The sequence below is a fragment of the Oncorhynchus clarkii genome, chromosome 10, assembly GCF_045791955.1.
Source record: "Oncorhynchus clarkii lewisi isolate Uvic-CL-2024 chromosome 10, UVic_Ocla_1.0, whole genome shotgun sequence".
In the NCBI taxonomy this organism is placed as follows: Eukaryota; Metazoa; Chordata; class Actinopteri; order Salmoniformes; family Salmonidae; genus Oncorhynchus; species Oncorhynchus clarkii.
In genome coordinates, this window is record NC_092156.1 from 61733063 (window position 1) to 61751708 (window position 18646).

The 18646-nt window shown below is 42.4% G+C and overlaps 1 protein-coding gene across 1 annotated transcript; it reads right to left on the bottom strand.

Annotated features, from left to right (window-relative positions):
* Window positions 1-599: 599 nt before the first annotated feature.
* On the bottom strand, window positions 600-13734 carry LOC139418945 (uncharacterized). Its single transcript, XM_071168737.1, has 6 exons — window positions 13250-13734; window positions 12711-12841; window positions 12351-12515; window positions 4533-4646; window positions 4089-4200; window positions 600-3871 (listed from the first exon to the last, which is right to left on the bottom strand). The coding sequence occupies exons 1-6, from the start codon at window positions 13509-13511 to the stop codon at window positions 2925-2927; spliced, it is 1731 nt and encodes a 576-aa protein (XP_071024838.1). The 5' UTR covers window positions 13512-13734; the 3' UTR covers window positions 600-2924.
* Between the last annotated feature and the right edge of the window lie 4912 nt (window positions 13735-18646).

Consider the following 18646-nt stretch of genomic DNA (forward strand, 5'->3'; position numbering starts at 1 on the left):
ATCTTCAAAGGTTCAGGCATGAATTATATTGTTATTTCTTAGTTTTGTGTTGCGCCTGGCGGGTTGAAATATGATTGTCATGTGTTTGTATGATGGGGTGCTGTCCTCAGATAATGGCATGGTTTGCTTTCGCCGTAAAGCCTTTTTGAAATCTGACACGGTGGCTGGATTAACAAGAAGTTAAGCTTTATTTTGGTGTATTGCTCTTGTGATTGTATGAAAGTTAAATATTTCTAATAATTTAATTTGAATTTGGCACTCTGCCATTTCACCGGATGTTGTCAAATTGATCCTGCTAACGGGATTTGATTCGAAATGGTCAGTGATCTGTTTGACTTGGCTTTCGAAGACTTTAGAAAGGCAGGGCAGGATGGATATAGGTCTAACCGTTTGTAACAGTTCTTTCTCTTTATATCAATATAATCATAATCCTATAAAGAGATATTAACGTCCTTCTCATGTAAATAATTATAAGGTCTAATACCGGTAACATTGTTATATTCGACATAAATCAGTCTGATGAATGCAAAGAAGTGTTGCGAATTTATATCTTGATAAATCCAAAGCATCAAAGGAACATTGTCCATAAATCAAAACCAACATTTTAGGGAATTTTATGAAACAAAATATACATATTAAAGCCACTAAATACAGGTTTTTAAATCACAACAAGCTCGACTTGAAATATGAAAATGTAAATACCCTGCGCATTAAACTGTTGACCACAAATGCAAACTGTCAGATCAATCCTAAACATAATGCATTGAAATATATGGCATGCAATCAAAGGAATTACTTACAATCATCAAAGAAGCATACATTTTTATTTAGTTCTTTCGGGGTGACAGGTTTAGCCTAACAGAAATCTAGATTTTGCTGTTTTGAAGCAAGCACGGTCATCCTCAGCATCAACGACAATTGGCTGGTGTGGGTCTTTCTCAAACACTCTTGTGGAGCTGTGCTTGGCCTGAAGGTGCTTTTTGATATTTTAAGTTGGCAGTTTTTATTATGTGAAAAAACCTTTTATTCTACCAATTCAAAATAAATGTGAACACTTCCACGATGTTCCACAGCAATTGTCTCTGCACCTTGCTAGCTTCCCACCACAACGTTCTTGAAGAAACAGGAAGTGTGTGAACTTAGGGAAAGGATTTAAAAAAAATTGGGCCCAAAAAAGAAAACAACAAAGAAAAAAGTAATTAGTTGAAAAAAGTAACTAATTGAAAAAAGTAACTAATTAACAGATGACTTCAGTTGAAAAACTACTGCGTTAAGTTACTCTTTACAACAAAAAAGTAATTTGAGTACTCTACACCCAACACTGCTGAGGAATCACTTTAACATTAGGCTGCAGCACCCATCTCTCGCAACATGCACTGTTGCCTTCACCATAAATCATATGCACACAGTCAATCACACATTGTCTGCACATGCATACCCATGTTTATCCTGCTTATATGAAATAATCAGGACAGTGCATCATCATATGCAGTGTCACCAAAAGGTCCTTCCCTCCTGTTCATAAAAAGGAAAAGTGCCATTTGGAGTTTCATCCTGCTAGACAATTTAATCCTTCACCTCAGCCATATGTCAGACGGAGCTTCAATTTAGTCCTTCACTCTAGCTACCATGATTGTACAGCAATACACAACACCCCAAAAGTTGCGAAAAGAGCTCTCTTATGACATAAACATAGATAGTCATGCAGCACTCACAACCCAGGAATATATGAAGGAAACACACTTATCAATGCTTTCCACACCAAACAGTTATCCGATTCACTTCAGTTCTTTGCCAAATTGGTGGGGTCACACAGAGACAAGTGTGGTCACTACTTTTAACATTAACTTTACAAGTGAGGTGCGACAATATCAAATCCATCTAATTCTAAATTAAAAGGATAGAGCACTCACCTCTTTTGTCACGTGTCCTCCGGTGATGAGAAGCCCACCCTGCTCGCAGCGCCAATGTTATGAATTGAAAACTGGTCAGTTTGGAGAAATGCTAGATGTAAAATATAAGGTGAACAACTTCTACATTTTAAAGGTCTAATAAACAAAAACAGACATATGGGGAAGACAGACACTTTCTTCTAAGAGGTTAGCAGAAAATCTCCTCCCCCTCCAGTGGGGAGGAAGGACCTAAATATTCTTGCCGTTTGCTGTTCCACCCTCTGTGCCTGGTGCCAAAGCATTAAATCAAGGCAGATACCTTGGGGTTGAATATACTATACATTTGAAACATCTTAAATCGCTTAATAACGACACCCATGGCCGGTTTTAAAGCTCAGGGGCCCAGATACCAGTTACTGAGACCTGCTTTACGGTGACATCTGGCCTTACAGAGGGTACCTGGAGGCCAAATTCCAATAGGGAATACTCATCATAAAATAGCATTCTAACACACAGAAATATGATATTATAAAATGTTAACCACAGTCAAGCCCATCTCTAACACAGTGAGTTTTTCCTAGCCACCGTGCTTCTACATCTGCATTGCTTGCTGTTTGGGTTTTAGGCTGCGTTTCTGTAGAGCACTTTATGACATCTGCTGATGTAAAAAGGGCTTTATAAAAACATGTCTTGATTCAAGTACCTACGAATATGGAGCCATTGGAGTTTATTATTTAAATGTCATGATTCAAGAATTAAGTTCAATGTTTTGGTTCCACTGAGATAGGGGAAGCTCAGTCCCTGCAATGATACAAACATAACCTAGTCAGTCAGCACAGAGTCAATTTTGTATTTAATTTAAACAAAATGGTCATACACTCACATTAAATTTAGCACAATAACTTTTCTCACTATGGTAACAAACTTTTCTGTAAATCTGGTACCCTCGCATTTATCAAATTCATTTTAGAATACTTTGGAAAATATTCAACATGACAATACACACATCTTCACTACTTTGTCACTCATACTCTATACATGGGCGGTGTGCATTTTCTGCTGGTGTATCCTGAGGTAGCCCCTCTCTGAGAACCTCTTCCCGCACTGAATACAGGCGAACGGCTTCTCTCCAGTGTGGATCTTCAGGTGCCTCTTCAGATGGGGCTGGTGGGAGAACTTCTTCTCACACTGGGGGCAGCTGTAGGGTTTCTCCCCTGTGTGGACCCTCTGGTGCCTCTTCAGGTTGGACGAGTCTGAGAAACTGGCCCGGCACAGGTGGCAGCCGAACGGTTTCTCCCCCGTATGCATCCTCTGGTGGATCGCCACCTGTTTGGGGAAACTGAATACTTTCCCACAGAACGAACACGAGAAGCGCTTCTCTTTGGCGCTGAAACCTTTACTGATTCCGTCACTACTAATGTCATTTGTCAATGGTCTTGTGTAGCCATTTAGTGTTGAGGCACTGGCATTGTCTGAGGTCTGGTTTAACATTAGGGGAGTGTGAGGAGGACAAAGACCAGGGAGTGTCTGTGTTGTCGCAGGGTCCATGTTCCAGTTGATAGATCCTAAAGAAGGCAGGCTGAAGGCAGCACCTGTTAGGGGGTTAACCTGAGGCGTCATCATTCTCTCTGGATCACAACTATAGGAGCAGGATGGAGCATCGCTAACCAAGTCTATGTCTGTTCTCTCCAGCTGCATATGGACACCTCCCCGCCCCCCCAGACCAAATCTATGTCTCATCCTGGTTTCAGACAATCTGTTGTCATGGAGAATACGTTTGGTTGTTGTTTTGTGTTCGATTGTCTTTTTCTGGTTGTGGTTAACAGTGTTGTCCCGCAGCCTAGAGTTGAGGACACTGTCCCATCCACTGTCCTCCACTATGTCGCCTCTGGTCCTGGCCTGGTCAGTGATGTTGGCTGCACCCGTCTGGGAATCCAAGATGGCCGCCCAGTCTTCCCTGTCATCCTCCAGCCAACCACCTGCAGGAAGAGGTTACAAACATGACACAGAAAACTGTACATATAGAGTTTTTTTTCTTCTCAATTATCTGGTCAAGTTTATACATTGTGTTTTTGTATTTAAACACAAGTTGTATTGATTACATTTTATAAATGAAGAAAAAGTAATAGCCAGGTGCATCACTATTCCCATTGAAGATCTATTACTGTATGTAGGCTATATGTATTTCTCCCTTACCTTGCTCCCCCATCTTTAGTCCACTTAGCAGGTCAATGCTCTCTGGTCGGTCCTCTATGGTCTCCTCTTTGATGAGCAGCAGATCAGGCTTCCAATCCTCCATGTCTACTGACTGAAAGAGATACAGAGCAGGTTGGGCAATGAAGGATTGCTATGAGTATTATGCAAAAATTTTAGTTGATTTGATACTATGCAAACGTTATTACATTGTGTTACTAGACACTCTATAATGGTTTGATAATGTAAAGGCATTTTCCTACATTTTAATTGTAACCTGGACCATATCCACCTAGCGTCTCAGAGTAGAAGTGCTGATTGAGGATCAGGTCCCCACTTGCCTACATATTGTAGTCTTATTCATTATGATCTTAAAGGCTAAACTGATCAGCAGATCAGATCAGTAGTCCTACTCTGACAGGCTTTGCTTTCTAATACCATTCAGACCTCAGGTGGAGGTGTAGTCTGATTGTCCTCCATGACCATGGTTCCCTCAGGATTCCCCAGACCCTCCTCACACCCCTCCTCCTTCATCAGCAGCACCTCTGGACCCGCCTCCTCCTGGAAGTGACAGGTGAAACAGATTACACAGACATACCTGAGGGAGTGTACGTACACACACACACAGAGAGATAAAACACACTTTAAACATTAATTGGCCATACTTGCAAACATAAGCAACTATTTACATTTAAAACAGTTTATCCGGCTCAAAATGCGTACCAGCCATTTAAAAACTGATTTATTTGCACGTGACAGAACGCTAAATTGTCGTACACGTTGGCCCTATGCTAACATCACAAGGTGGCAGTGATTATATCCAGGAACAAGTTCACTTAAAGTTAGTCTGCTATCGCTTTAGCAGTGTGTGCTGCCTAGAAGTGATGGTGATAATGGTTGCCTACATGACTGCTACTAGACAAATCCATAAGGATCTGTTTTCTTCTTACGATGTAAGATCAACTGACCTTATTTCTATTTGATCCATAAAAGCACATGGATGTGTGTGAAACAGATAAACAAAAATGTGGGATTTTGTCCTATACACAAAAATGTGAAAATGTTATCTAACGGTAATAGCTAGTAGCCTTGTCAAGGATGCATCAATGCAATATTGGCATACAACGTTTTGCTACAGAACAACGGAAGAAAAGCACATTTTGAACTATTGAATTTGACCGATTTTAAGAAATGCCATTGGTTGGGGCAGAGGCATCATGTCCATAGAGCCCCAAGGTGGAGGTGTCATAAAACCCATAAAACCTAGCGGTCAAACTGCGAAATGGTTCTAATCATTTTTCCACCATAGGGGTTTTTAGAAACACTTAAAATAAGGGCTGTGTTTTGATAACCATGTAAATGTCTCTCGGACAATATATTCCTCACTATTTACTCTCAATTTCGAAAATGCTAATTAGCATCAAAGTAGACATTATGCAAGACTACAAATCCCTGCAAACTCCTGCACGTCATCTCTAGCTGACACCTTTGCTAACCGGTATTGTGTCAATTTACTTGTACAAGACGGATCAAAATTGTCCATTTAAAGAAATGTAGCCAATTTATTCATGACTAAATATAGCTAACATTAATCCAGAGAATCTTACCTTTGCCTCGATTTGGTAGTCTGGTCCAGATCATCATGGCATTTGCAGTAATTTATGATAGCCACATTAACAGCTAATTAGCATTTCATTTTTGGGGGGGTAAATACAGGCGAATATAAATTGATAAAGTTACCTTGTCCTAGAGAGATTTACACGGTTATCAAAAGGTCACACCAGGGTAAACCTACACGAATACATCCCTTATTTTAAGTTTCAAAAATCCCCTTTGGGAAAAATGAATGGTGGAAAAAACGATTGGAACCATTTCCTTGTTGGACCTCCAGGTTTTATGGGTATTATGACTCATATTGTGGTCTATAGGGGGCACAGTCAGGAGGATTCAGAAGACTCAAGAGTTAAGCTTAGATATTAGGGCCGGGATGATAACAGTATCGCAACATTGTTTTTCATGGCAAAAATGAAAACACGAAGCGGACAAAACTCTTTGGCCCTTTAAAAACCTGCTGTATGTAAAACAGTGTGTGTTATGGAAAATAAATCAATGTGAGTCTGGATGAAAACACAATGATGTTTGTTTTCAATATTAGGACTGTTTTCCTCAAAGTTAAATCTGCTTCGTGTTTTGTTTCCTTGCCACGACACAAACGAATATCGCGATTAGATATACAGAAAAAGACATAAATATGATGTTGGGGGTGAAAATAAGTCCGCAATGATAAGTAAAAATCAGACAAACCTGACTAAACTATGTTGATGTGTACAGTAGGTGTTAGTGTGTGGGTATGTGTAGGTATATTTAGTAAGTGTATAATGGTTATAAAGCGCTGTCTGGTGTATGCAGAATAGGGTGAGATCAGATGTGATGTATACTAAAGAGAGACTCAATGAAAGTCTTGGAATGAAAAGTCCCATTTTGTGTTTATTAAACAAGTTTTAAATACGACATATGAAAACCACACATACACGTCTCAACTAAAAAGCAGAATGAACTTGACAAACTACATTCATTTTCTCATTAAAAGGTGTCATGGGAAAACAATTAAGTAGTTGAATGGAAGTAATGAAACAGGCATTTGTGATCATCATATAGGCTACGCAGTACAAACACAATTTGAAACAGACTTCAGGCTTATACTGTACACTAAGTATACAAAACATTAAGAACACCTGCTCTTTCTATGACAGACTGATCAGGTGGGGGGGGTTCCTAATGTTTGGTATACTCATGCCTTACACAGTGCTTTCAGAAAGTATTTATAGCCCTGGACTTATTCCACATGTCGATGCCAAGCATACCATGATGCAGCCACCACCATGCTTTAAAAAAATATGAAGAGTGGTACTCAGTGATGTGTTGTGTTTGCCCCAAACATAAGGCTTTGTATTCAGGACATAGAGTTCATTTCTTTGGCATATTTTTTTCAGTTTTACTTTAGTGCCTTATTGTAAACAGGATGCATGTTTTGGAATATTTTTTATTCTGTACAGGCTTCCTTCTTTTCACTCTGTCATTTAGGTTAGTACTGTGGAGTAATTACAATGGTGCTGATCCATCCTCGGTTTTCTCCTATCACAGCTATTAAACTCTAACTGTTTTAAAGTCACCATTGGCATGGTGAAATCCCTGAGCAGGTTTCCTTCCTCTCCGGCAACAGAGTTAGGAAGGACGTCTGTATCTTTGTAGTGACTGGGTATATTGATACACCATCCAAAGTGTAATTAATAGTCACCATGCTCAAAGGGATATTCAATGCCTGCTTTTTTTTTTTACCCATCTACTTATAGGTGCCCTTCTTTGTGAGGCATTGGAAAACCTCCCTGGTCTTATATATACAGTGCATTCGGAAAGTATTCAGACCTTAAAAAGTTTTTTTCGCTCATCAATCTGACAAAGCATACGCAGGGTAAAATTTTTTGCCAAAGTATTACAAATAAAAAACTGAAATATCACATTTACATAAGTATTCAGACCATTTACTCAGTACTTTGTTGAAGCACCTTTGGCAGCGATTACAGCCTTGAGTCTTCTTGGGTATGATGCTACAAGCCTGGCATACCTGTATTTGGGGAGTTTCTCCTATTCTTCTCTGCAGATCATCTCAAGCTCTGTCAGATTGGATGGGGAGCGTTGCTGTACAGCTATTTTCAGGTCTCTCCAGAGATGTCAGATTGGGTTCAAGTCCGGGCTCTGACTGGGCCACACAATGACATTGAGATTTGTCCTGAAGCCACTCCTGCGTTGTCTTGGCTGTGTACTTAGAGTCATTGTCCTGTTGGAAGGTAAACTTTTGCCCCAGTCTGTCGTCCTGAGCACTCTGGAGCAGGTTTTCACCAAGGATCTCTCTGTACCTTGCTCTGTTCATCTTTCCCTCAATCCTGACTAGTCTCCCAGTCCCTGCTTCTGAAAACCATCCCCACAGCATGATGATGCCACCACCATGCATAACCGTAGGGATGGTGCCAGGTTTCCTCCAGACACGATGCTTGACATTCAGGCCAGAGAGTTCAATCTTGGTTTCATCAGACCAGAAAATCTTGTTCCTCATGGTGTGAGAGTCCTTTAGCTGCCTTTTGGCAAACTCCAAGCGGGCTGTCATGTGCCTACCATAAAGGTGTAATTGGTGGAGTGCTGCAGAGATGTTTGTCCTTCTGGAAGGTTCTCCCATCTCCACAGAAGAACTCTGGAGCTCTGTCAGTGACCATCGGGTCCTTGGTCACCTCCCTAACGAAGGCCCTTCTCCCCTGATTGCTCAGTTTGGCTGGGCGGCCAGCTCTTGGAAGAGTCTTGATGGTTCCAAGCTTCTCCCATTTAAGATTGATCGTAACACTGTGTTCTTGGGGACCTTCAATGCTGCAGAAATGTTTTGGTACCCACCTTCCCCAGATCTGTACCTCGACACAATCCTGTCTCGGATCTCTACGGACAATTCCTTGGACCTCATGGCTTGGTTTTTGCTCTGACATGCACTGCATCTCAAGGATGATCAATGGAAACAGGATGGACCTGGGCTCAATTTCAAGTCTCGTAGCAAAGGGTTGGAATACCAATGTAAATAAGGTATTTGTTTTTTATTTTGAATAAATTTACAACAATTTCTAAAAACCTGTTTTCGCTTTGGGGTCTGAATACTTTCCCGAATGCACTGTGTGTGAATGTATATATGTGACCTGTTTCAGGAAACTAGGCGTATGTCGCAAGTCACGACTTCAAAGGAGATCCATTAAGTACATTTTTTTTTTTAAATACGTTTTTTTTGCAGAAATGCCTTCTGGAACATGTGAACTTTAATTTGCCTTAATAACAAACTTGTATGGCATCTGTAAATACGAATAAAATTGTTAAATTACAAGCCTTGTTGGTTAAGCCACAGAAAGACAGCAACCTTCAAACAAGCCATGATTGGCTGAGATAATGAGTGGGATGGACATGCCGAGAGAGGAGTTCGGATTAGTCTGCCATATAGAGGGCTTCTGTCTATTTGAGCTGGTCAGTCTGTGTTGGTAATCCTGTCGAACGCGGCTTTTATAAAAATGTGTAGTGGAGCTGCATAAGTCTTGCTCTCCACTTTCTGAAGGATTGAGTTTTTATACTACACTGCTCTAAAAAATAAAGGGAACACTAAAATAGCACATCCTAAATCTGAATGAATGAAATATTCTTATTAAATACTTTTTTCTTTACATAGTTGAATGTGCTGACAACAAAATCACACAAACATTATCAATGGAAATCAAATTTATCAACCCATGGAGGTCTGGATTTGGAGTCACACTCAAAATTAAAGTGGAAAACCACATTACAGGCTGATCCAACTTTGATGTAATGTCCTTAAAATAAGTCAAAATGAGGCTCCTCTTGTAGGAACTGCTGACACACTCAAGCCACATGAGGTCTAGCATTGTCTTGCATTAGGAGGAACCCAGGAGGAACCCAGGGCCAACGGGACCAGCATATGGTCTCACAGGGGGTCTGAGGATCTCATCTCGGTACCTAATGGCAGTCAGGCTACCTCTGGCGAGCACATGGAGGGCTGTGCGGCCCCCCAAAGAAATGCCACCCCACACCATGACTGACCCACCGCCAAACCGGTCATGCTGGAGGATGTTGCAGGCAGCAGAACGTTCTCCACGGCGCCTCCAGACTCTGTCACGTCTGTCACATGTGCTCAGTGTGAACCTGCTTTCATCTGTGAAGAGCACAGGGCGCCAGTGGCGAATTTGCCAATCTTGGTGTTCTCTGGCAAATGCTGTTGGGCTGGTGTTGGGCTGTAAGCACAACCCCCACCTGTGGACGTCGGGCCCTCATACCACCCTCACGGAGTCTGTTTCTGACCGTTTGAGCAGACACATGCACATTTGTGGCCTGCTGGAGGTCATTTTGCAGGGCTCTGGCAGTGCTCCTCCTGCTCCTCCTTGCACAAAGGCGGAGGTAGCGGTCCTGCTGCTGGGTTGTTGCCCTCCTACGGCCTCCTCCACGTCTCCTGATGTACTGGCCTGTCTCCTGGTAGCGCCTCCATGCTCTGGACACTACGCTGACAGACACAGCAAACCTTGCCACAGCTCGCATTGACATTTATTGTCAATCAGTGTTGCTTCCTAAGTGGACAGTTTGATTTCACAGAAGTGTGATTGACTTGGAGTTACATTGTGTTGTTTAAGTGTTCCCTTTATTTTTTTGAGCAGTGTATATATACACGTTTTCCTTTTTGTATTTAAAACAATAGAATACAGACAACACAAATTGCCGCTCCCAGAGGGTGGTTTCGCACTCACCGGCCCGAGATGCTGGCAAGGCAAAACATACAGTAATCCCATCCCCATCCCTGATTGCAGGACCTCAAACATTTACACTGTCAATTTGTGTATATACTTATTCCAACAACACTCAAATCGGTTCTTTAAATTCACTGCTCATATGAGGGACCTTGCAGACAGTTGTGTATGTGTGGGGTACAGAGATGAGATTGTCGTTAAAAAAAATAGTGTTAAACACTATTATTGCACACGGAGTGACTCCATGCAATTTATGTGATTTGTTAAGCAGATTTTTACTCCTGAACTTATTAGGCTTGTCATAACAAAGGGGTGGAATACTTATTAACTCAAGAACTTCCAGCTTTTCATTTATTAATTTGTAAAAAATTCTAAAAACATAATTCCACTTTGACATTATGGTGTATTGTGTGTAGGCCAGTGCCACAAAATCTCAATTTAATCCATTTTAAATTCAGGCTGTAACACAACAAAACGTGGAAAAAGTCAAAGGGTGTGAATACTGAATGCACTGTATCCCACAATGTCTGGGCTTTGCACTACAGCGATCTTAGTTGTAGAAATTGGCCCACTTACTTTGTGCATTCGCTGAGTCTACCTTTAACGCAGGGTTTAATTTATAAAAATAATCTCAATGTAATCCATTTTAAATTCAGGCTGTAACACAACAAAATTTGGAGAAAGTCAAGGGATGTGAAAACTTTCTGAAGGCATTGTATATCACACAATGTCTGGATGCAATATTCTACCCAGGAATATTCAACACTGAAATATATTACTCTCGTTATTCCAAATGAATCTGTGGATTTTTTCAGCTGACAAAAATGAATCTGACTTTATTATAAACGTCAGAAGCTATCGAGTGGAATGGTGACTTTCTATGTTATAGAGTGAAATGTTTTTTCTGCTGGTGTATCTTGAGGTATCTCCTCTCTGAGAACCTCTTCCCGCAGTGATTACAGGCAAATGGCCTTTCTCCTGTGTGGACCCTCTGGTGCCTCTTCAGGTCACCAGCCTGAGCAAAGCGCATTTGACACTGGGTACAGCTGAAGGGTTTCACCCCTGTGTGGACCCTCTGGTGCCTCTTCAGGGTGCTAGCCTGGGCGAAGCGCATGTTACACTGGGTACAGCTGTAGGGTTTCACCCCTGTGTGGATCCTCTGGTGGATCTCAACCTTCTGGAGGCAGCTAAAGCCTTTGTTACAGAACATGCAGAGGAACCGTTTCTCTTTACTATTGCCTGATGTTGCTCCCCCTCCCTGAGTCTGGGCTCTAGCCCTGTCATTTGAGTTCAATACCTGATCGAAAACGACATAGCCGTGTGAATCGGAAGGCCCCATCGACGTGGACACTGGGTCGCGATCCTTGAACGTGTGTAAAGAGGAGTGGGTCGGGACATTTAGATTTGTCTCTAAGCTTTCCCTGTAGTCTAAGAAGTCACTGGTGTTGCCCTGCAAGTGTCCTTTTCCTAAGTGAGTCTCGTCTGCATTCCATGTCAGAGGAGAGTCACCCTCCACTTTCACAGTGACCTCATCTACGACCAGACCCTCCCCTTTCTTATTTCTTTCTATGGACCCTTCAGAGTAAACACTAGTACTGTACCGGTTCCAGTCCCCTCTAGACAGATCAGTCTGTGTCTCTAAACCCAAGGGCATGTTGCCAGGGTCCATCTCTGTAGCGTAAGAACAAGACGGATCATTACCGCCAGAGTGTAATGTGTCACCATCACCACGGGAATAAACCATCCACGGGCTCTGGTGAAATACCGGTAAATACTCTGAGCCAGGAGAAGGAGGACACCCCAGTTTCCCCAGTCTCTCTGGGTCTGATCTGTGGTCAGATCCTGTGTGTAAGAGGCTGTGTGTTACAGCTAAAGTCTCAGTGTCTGTCTCTGACTTGAGGACGGCGTTCGGCGTTCCACTGACCTCCATGATGCTGCGTCGGGTCCTGGGCTGGGGCGTGGCGGCGAGGTCCTCCGTGGCTTCAGGGGAAGCTCCAGGCACTGCAATCTGGATGTCTCTGCTGTGCTGTGGGTCCTCCTCTCCTTCAGACCTCTCCTGCTTGACCCCAGGACCTGCAACCTCTGCATCCTGACACAAGAAGGAGGTTGTTACTAGTATCCAGTTCAATTGGATAACAATGTCATAGGGATGTCTCACAAGCTCCCTTATGGCAGATAAATAAGGATGTAAATGTAAGCAAGTGAATAGCTGAGGGGAGCCTTTCTGAAATAAACTGATCACAGTTGATATACTGTAATTTTAATGTAACACGTTTACACTAACCTCTATCACGATAACGTGCTGGGTTGAGGTTCGACTCCCCTCATCAACAGTGATTGGTTGGTCATCTCTCCATGTATTGTGTCCCGCTGGCTTCACAAAGCTCTTGTGGCCTCCAGTGAGATCTCCTTCAGCTGAGAGAGTGATTGGGGGAAAAGAGGTGGTTAGGTTAGCTACTGTAAATGCTCAAAAGCTATTGTACATGATTGACACTGTCTAGAATTGGCAAGAATGTAAGGTAACACTTCTCATAACTTCTTGACATACTATTTATTAATTGATCAATGTATTGTGTTCCATATATCACATTGTTTTTGAGTAAATAATAGGAAATGCAGTAAATCAAGAATCTGGTTAAATTATATTGCTTCTTTGCGCAAGATAACTAAGTAATCAGCTGAATTATTGCATACTAACTACCCAAAAACGGACCAAGACCCAATTCTGGTTAACCATATATGTGCTTAACACATCTAAAATCACACATGCGCAGAGGGGAACCGTCGACATGCCCGGCATCCTTGGCCTTCTTCAAAATGTACCTCTTGCCATTCCTCTGTATCGGTCGAGGATCTTGACACTTCTGGGACGACTGGCGAGGACGCGTTCCCGTGACAATTTCAGTTCAAGTAGCTGTAGTTTCCTCCGCAATGCACTGGTTTCTTTTTGGCTTTGAGTTATTTCTAAACGAAAGACTGCATAGTCATCGTCTACGAGTTTACAGACCTCTGCCACTGCGGCATTCGCTAGCACCTCCATTATGGAGGCTATTTGAGTGTGAAAAACCATACAGTTAACAGCCATTATTAACTAACACAGTAGCTAGGTAGCGTTCCCTCTAGCTAACCTCTATTGACCATCCAAGTCCTGTCTCCAACGAGGATTAAAGACTACATGGGGTAAGTATGTGGTGCTGTGCAGTTAAATTAGACATAGGTTGAGTTCCAGGGTGTTAATAAACGTCTAAATAAATTTTAAAAAACGCTAACAGTATTCTTAGTTACTGTTTACTTCCGTTTATACCGATGAGAAGGGATGTTGTCGCTCAAAGGGTGTGGCTAAATGAAAAGCGTATGCGCACTGTTCTTTGAAACACGGTACTGCTTATCTCCTATTCAAGATCAGTCTTAAAAGCTTAGATCACTTAGAACAGTGTTAGCAAGATGAGTAGAATAAAATACAATATAATTACTTTTCCATCTACATCACCTCAGTACTGTAAATATGTAACTTTCCTTTGATCTAGCCTAGGTTTACTGTCTCTCTAAAAACAAGCCTGTTTCAAATGACAAGTTAATGAGGGGTATGTGTTCAAATAACCTACAAAACAGAAGGGTCGTTCCATTTGATTTCAACCACAACCCTTTTTTGATTTGAATGAAATTTTCCATACATATTTGCCCATGGTAGAAGTGGTCAGAAAGTTACTTTTTGGAACTTAATGCCAAAACAGGCGCTCAAGGTTGAACCATTTTGAACCATCCTGTGTGGAAGCATCTGCTTTTAATATACTTTTCATCCCTCATTTACTCAATTCTTTGCATTATTTTGGTAGTTAGAGTGTAAATCTCAGAAAATACAGCTATCAGTGCAGGACAGTTAATAACCATAGCAATAAACACAAGAAACCATACTTTACTAAAACTCATCCTCTCTGGATCTCTCTCTTCAGGCCTACTCACTCACCCTTGGGCTGTCCTCTACTCTCTTCACTGCCTCGGCATAGAACACTTTCTGCACAACTCAAATTCTGTCAATCTCAACCTGTCTCTCTCTCAAAGGGCACACAGTTGACACAGTGCTTTCTCTATCCCAACTCCCAACACTCTCCCTTCTAGACACTGCTGCAACATGTCAATCCTTTACACCTAAAGCACCATAGCAGGGTTCGGAACATGGGCCCTCACAGAATAGCAAATATAAGCTAACCATATCAGGTAGAAACTCTGTCATAGTTCAACAAAACAGATAGGGTATTCTCAGTCTTGCCATTGCCACCAGATCTACGTCTCACAAACACCAGAAATATTCATTTTCATTTGATCCACCTCAACGCTACCCCATTCATCACTCTGTTGAGCGACGGCCTGCTCCAGAGAGCAAAGCACGACACAGGTCGATCCCGAGTCGCGTGACACGGAGCGCCCGCTGCCTCTGGGCAGAGGATGCACAAAAAAAATCTTAAATTGAATTCTCGAAACTTACAATTCAACTTTAATAATCCCAGAGAGGCAATTCGTTCAGGCTTGACAGGGTGCTTCAGACAGGACAAACACAGTATATAAAAAGAAAAAAATGTAAGAGACAAAAAAAAACGCATTACGGCATCAGTTAAAAGTGCATGGTGCATTTACGTCCGTGGTAGCCACAGTTCTTAGTTTAGCCATGCCATTAATTATCTCTAGAATAGTCTTCATGAATGGTCCTGTTAACCAGGCGATTTGCCTCAGCTACGAACAAGGCCCTGCGTCTATTGGTGGAACACTTGAGAAAGCACAGGCGACATCCCAAAGGGGAGCAGATGGAACTGCGGGTTGAGGATATGGTGCTGTTCCCCATGATGTCGTAGGCTTTCCTCCTGGCCTGCTGCTCAAAGAATGAGGCCAGACTTCTGAGGCAGCCTGGTGATCTTTGAGCAGGTGTTCACAATGGCTTGAAGGCAGTATCTGTTCTTGACAGAGAGGGATGTAAACCAGCATACTTAATTTTTTTTTTTTTTACCTTTAACTAGGCAAGTCAGTTAAGAACAAATTCTTATTTACAATGATGGCCTCACAGGGGGACAGTGGGTTAACTGCCTTGTTCAGGAGCAGAACAACTGATTTTTTTCCTTGTCAGCTCATGGATTCGATCTAGCAACCTTTCAGTTAAAGGCCCAATGCTCTAACCACTATGCTACCTGCCGCGCCTGAAGGACAACACAGAATGCTCTCGATGAAAGAACTGTAAAAGGATTGCAATATTGATGTGGACACTTAGAGTTCAGTTTCCTGAGGAAGTATTGTGTCTGCTATTTTGATGATGGCGTCTGTGTCTTGCTCAAACTTCTGGGTGTTATCAAAGATGGTACCAAGATATTTATACTGGTCCACATTGTCCACCTCCTCTCCATGAATGATCATCGTACCTGTGGGCTGCCTCCAGAAGTCGACAATAATTGCATTTCGTCTTAAAGACATTCAACTCCAGCAGCGTACCGTCACACCAGTCAATGAAGTCCTGGATGGCTGGGCCATGGTCCAGCTCCTGGGAGTGACAGAAGGACATTGGCAAACTTCAAAAAATGGCGGTTGGCGTGGGCAATCAGTCATTGGTGTAGAGAATAAAGGGAGGGGTGACACCCTTGTGGTGAACCTGTTCAAGTGAGTAGTTTTTTTTGGACGTGGCACCATTAGCATAGACTCTACATAATTCACAAGTTAAAACCTCTTTGGGCTAGGGGGCAGTATTTTCACGTTCGGATGAAAAGCGTGCCCAGAGTAAACTACCTGCTACTCAGGCCCAGAAGCTAGGATATGCATATTATTGGTAGATTTGGATATAAAACCCTCTGATGTTTCTAAAACAGTTTGAATGATGTCTGTGAGTATAACATAACTGTGGCAGGCAAAAACCTGAGAAAAATCCAACCAGGCAGAGGTTTGTAGAGACTCAAATCTCCCTCACTAGCTTTAAGCACCAGTTGTCAGACCAGCTCACAGATCACTGCACCTGTACATAGCCCATCTATCTACTTACCTCATCCCCATACAGTATTTATTTATTTATCTTGTTCCCCAGTATCTCTACTTGCATATTCATCTTCTGCACATCTACCAATCCAGTAGTTAATTGCTATATTGTCATTACTTCGCCACCATGGCCTATTTATTGCTTTAACTCCCTTAACTTTCCTCATTTGCACTCTGTATATAGACTTTTTGCCTTATTATGTTCTACTGTATTATTGACTATGTTTTGTTTATTCCATGTGTAACTCTGTGTTGTTGTATGTGTCGAATTGCTATGCTTTATCTTGGCCAGGTCGCAGTTGCAAATGAGAACTTGTTCTCAACTAGCCTACCTGGTTAAATAAAAAATAAAATAAAGGTTTGTAGGCCTCCTTGCTCACACATGCTTTTTCAGTTCTGCCCACAAATTGTCTATGGGATTGAGGTCAGGGCTTTGTGATGGCAACTCCAATACATTGACTTTGTTGTCCTTAAGCCATTTTGACCCAACTTTGGAAGTATGCTTCCAAAGTGGTCATTGTCCATTTGTGACCAAGCTTTAACTTCCTGACTGATGTCTTGAGTTGTTGCTTCAATATATCCACATAATGTTCCTACCTTGTGATGCCGTCTATTTTGTGAAGTGCACCAGTCCCTCCTGCAGCAAAACACCCCCACAACATGATGCTGCCACGGTTGGGATGGTGTTCTTCGGCTTGCAAGCCTCCCCCTTTTTCCTCCAAACATAACGAAGGTCATTATGGCCAAACAGTCCTATTTTTGTTTCATCAGACAGAGGACATTTCTCCAAAAAGTACGATCTTTGTCCCTATGTGCAGTTGCAAACCGTAGTCTGGATTTTTATGGCGGTTTTGGACCACTGGCTTCTTCCTTGCTGAGCGGACTTTCAGGTTATGACGACATAGGGCTCATTTTACTGTGGATATAGATACTCTTGTACCTGTTTCCTCCAGCATCTTCACAAGGTCCTTTGCTGTTGTTCTGGGATTGATTTGCACTTTTCACACCAAAGTACGTTCATCTCTAGGAGACAGAACGCGTCTCCTTCCTGAGCAGTATGACGGCTGCGTGGTCCCATGGTGTTTATATTATATTGCGAACTATCGTTTGTACAGATGAACATCATACCTTCAGGCTTTTGGAAATTGCTCCCAAGGATGAACCGGTCTTGGCAGATTCCTTTTGATTTTCCCATGATGTCAAGCAAAGAGGCACAGAGTTATTTTATTTTTTTACCTTTATTTAACTAGGCAAGTCAGTTAAGAACAAATTCTTATTTTCAATGACAGTCTAGGAACAGTGGGTAATCTGCCTTGTGTTCAGGGGCAGAACAACAGATTTTTACCTTGTCAGCTCAGGGATTCAATCTTACAACCTTTCGGTTACTAGTCCAACGCTCTAACCACTAGGCTACCACTGCCTCACCCAGTTTGAAGGTAGGCCTTGAAATACATCCACAGGTACACCTCCAATTGACTCAAATTATGTCAATTAGCCTATCAGAAGCTTCTAAAGCCATGACATCATTTTCTGGAATTTTCTAAGCTGATTAAAGGCAGTCAATTTAGTGGATATAAACTTCTGACCCACTGGACTTGTGATACAGTGAATTATAAGTTAAATAATCTGTCTGTAAACAATTGTTGGAAAAATGACTTGTGTCATGCACAAAGTAGATGTTCTAACCGACTTGCCAAAACTCTAGTTTGTTAACAATACATTTGTGGAATGGTTGAAAAACAAGGGGTGGCGCAGTGGTTAAGGGCGCTGTACTGCAGCGCCAGCTGTGCCATCAGAGTCCCTGGGTTCGCGCCCAGGCTCTGTCGTAACCGGCCGCGACCGGGAGGTCCGTGGGGCGACGCACAATTGGCCTAGCGTCGTCCGGGTTAGGGAGGGATTGGTCGGTAGGGATCTCCTTGTCTCATCGCACACCAGCGACTCCTGTGGCGGGCCGGGCGCAGTGTGCGCTAACCAAGGTTGCCAGGTGCACGGTGTAGCCTCCGACACATTGGTGCTGCTGGCTTCCGGGTTGGATGCGCGCTGTGTTAAGAAGCAGTACGGCTGGTTGGGTTGTGTATCGGAGGACGCATGACATTCAGCCTTCGTCTCTCCCGAGCCCGTACGGGAGTTGTAGCAATGAGACAAGATAGTAGCTACTACAACAATTGGATACCACGAAATTGGGGAGAAAAAAGGGAGGAAAAAAAA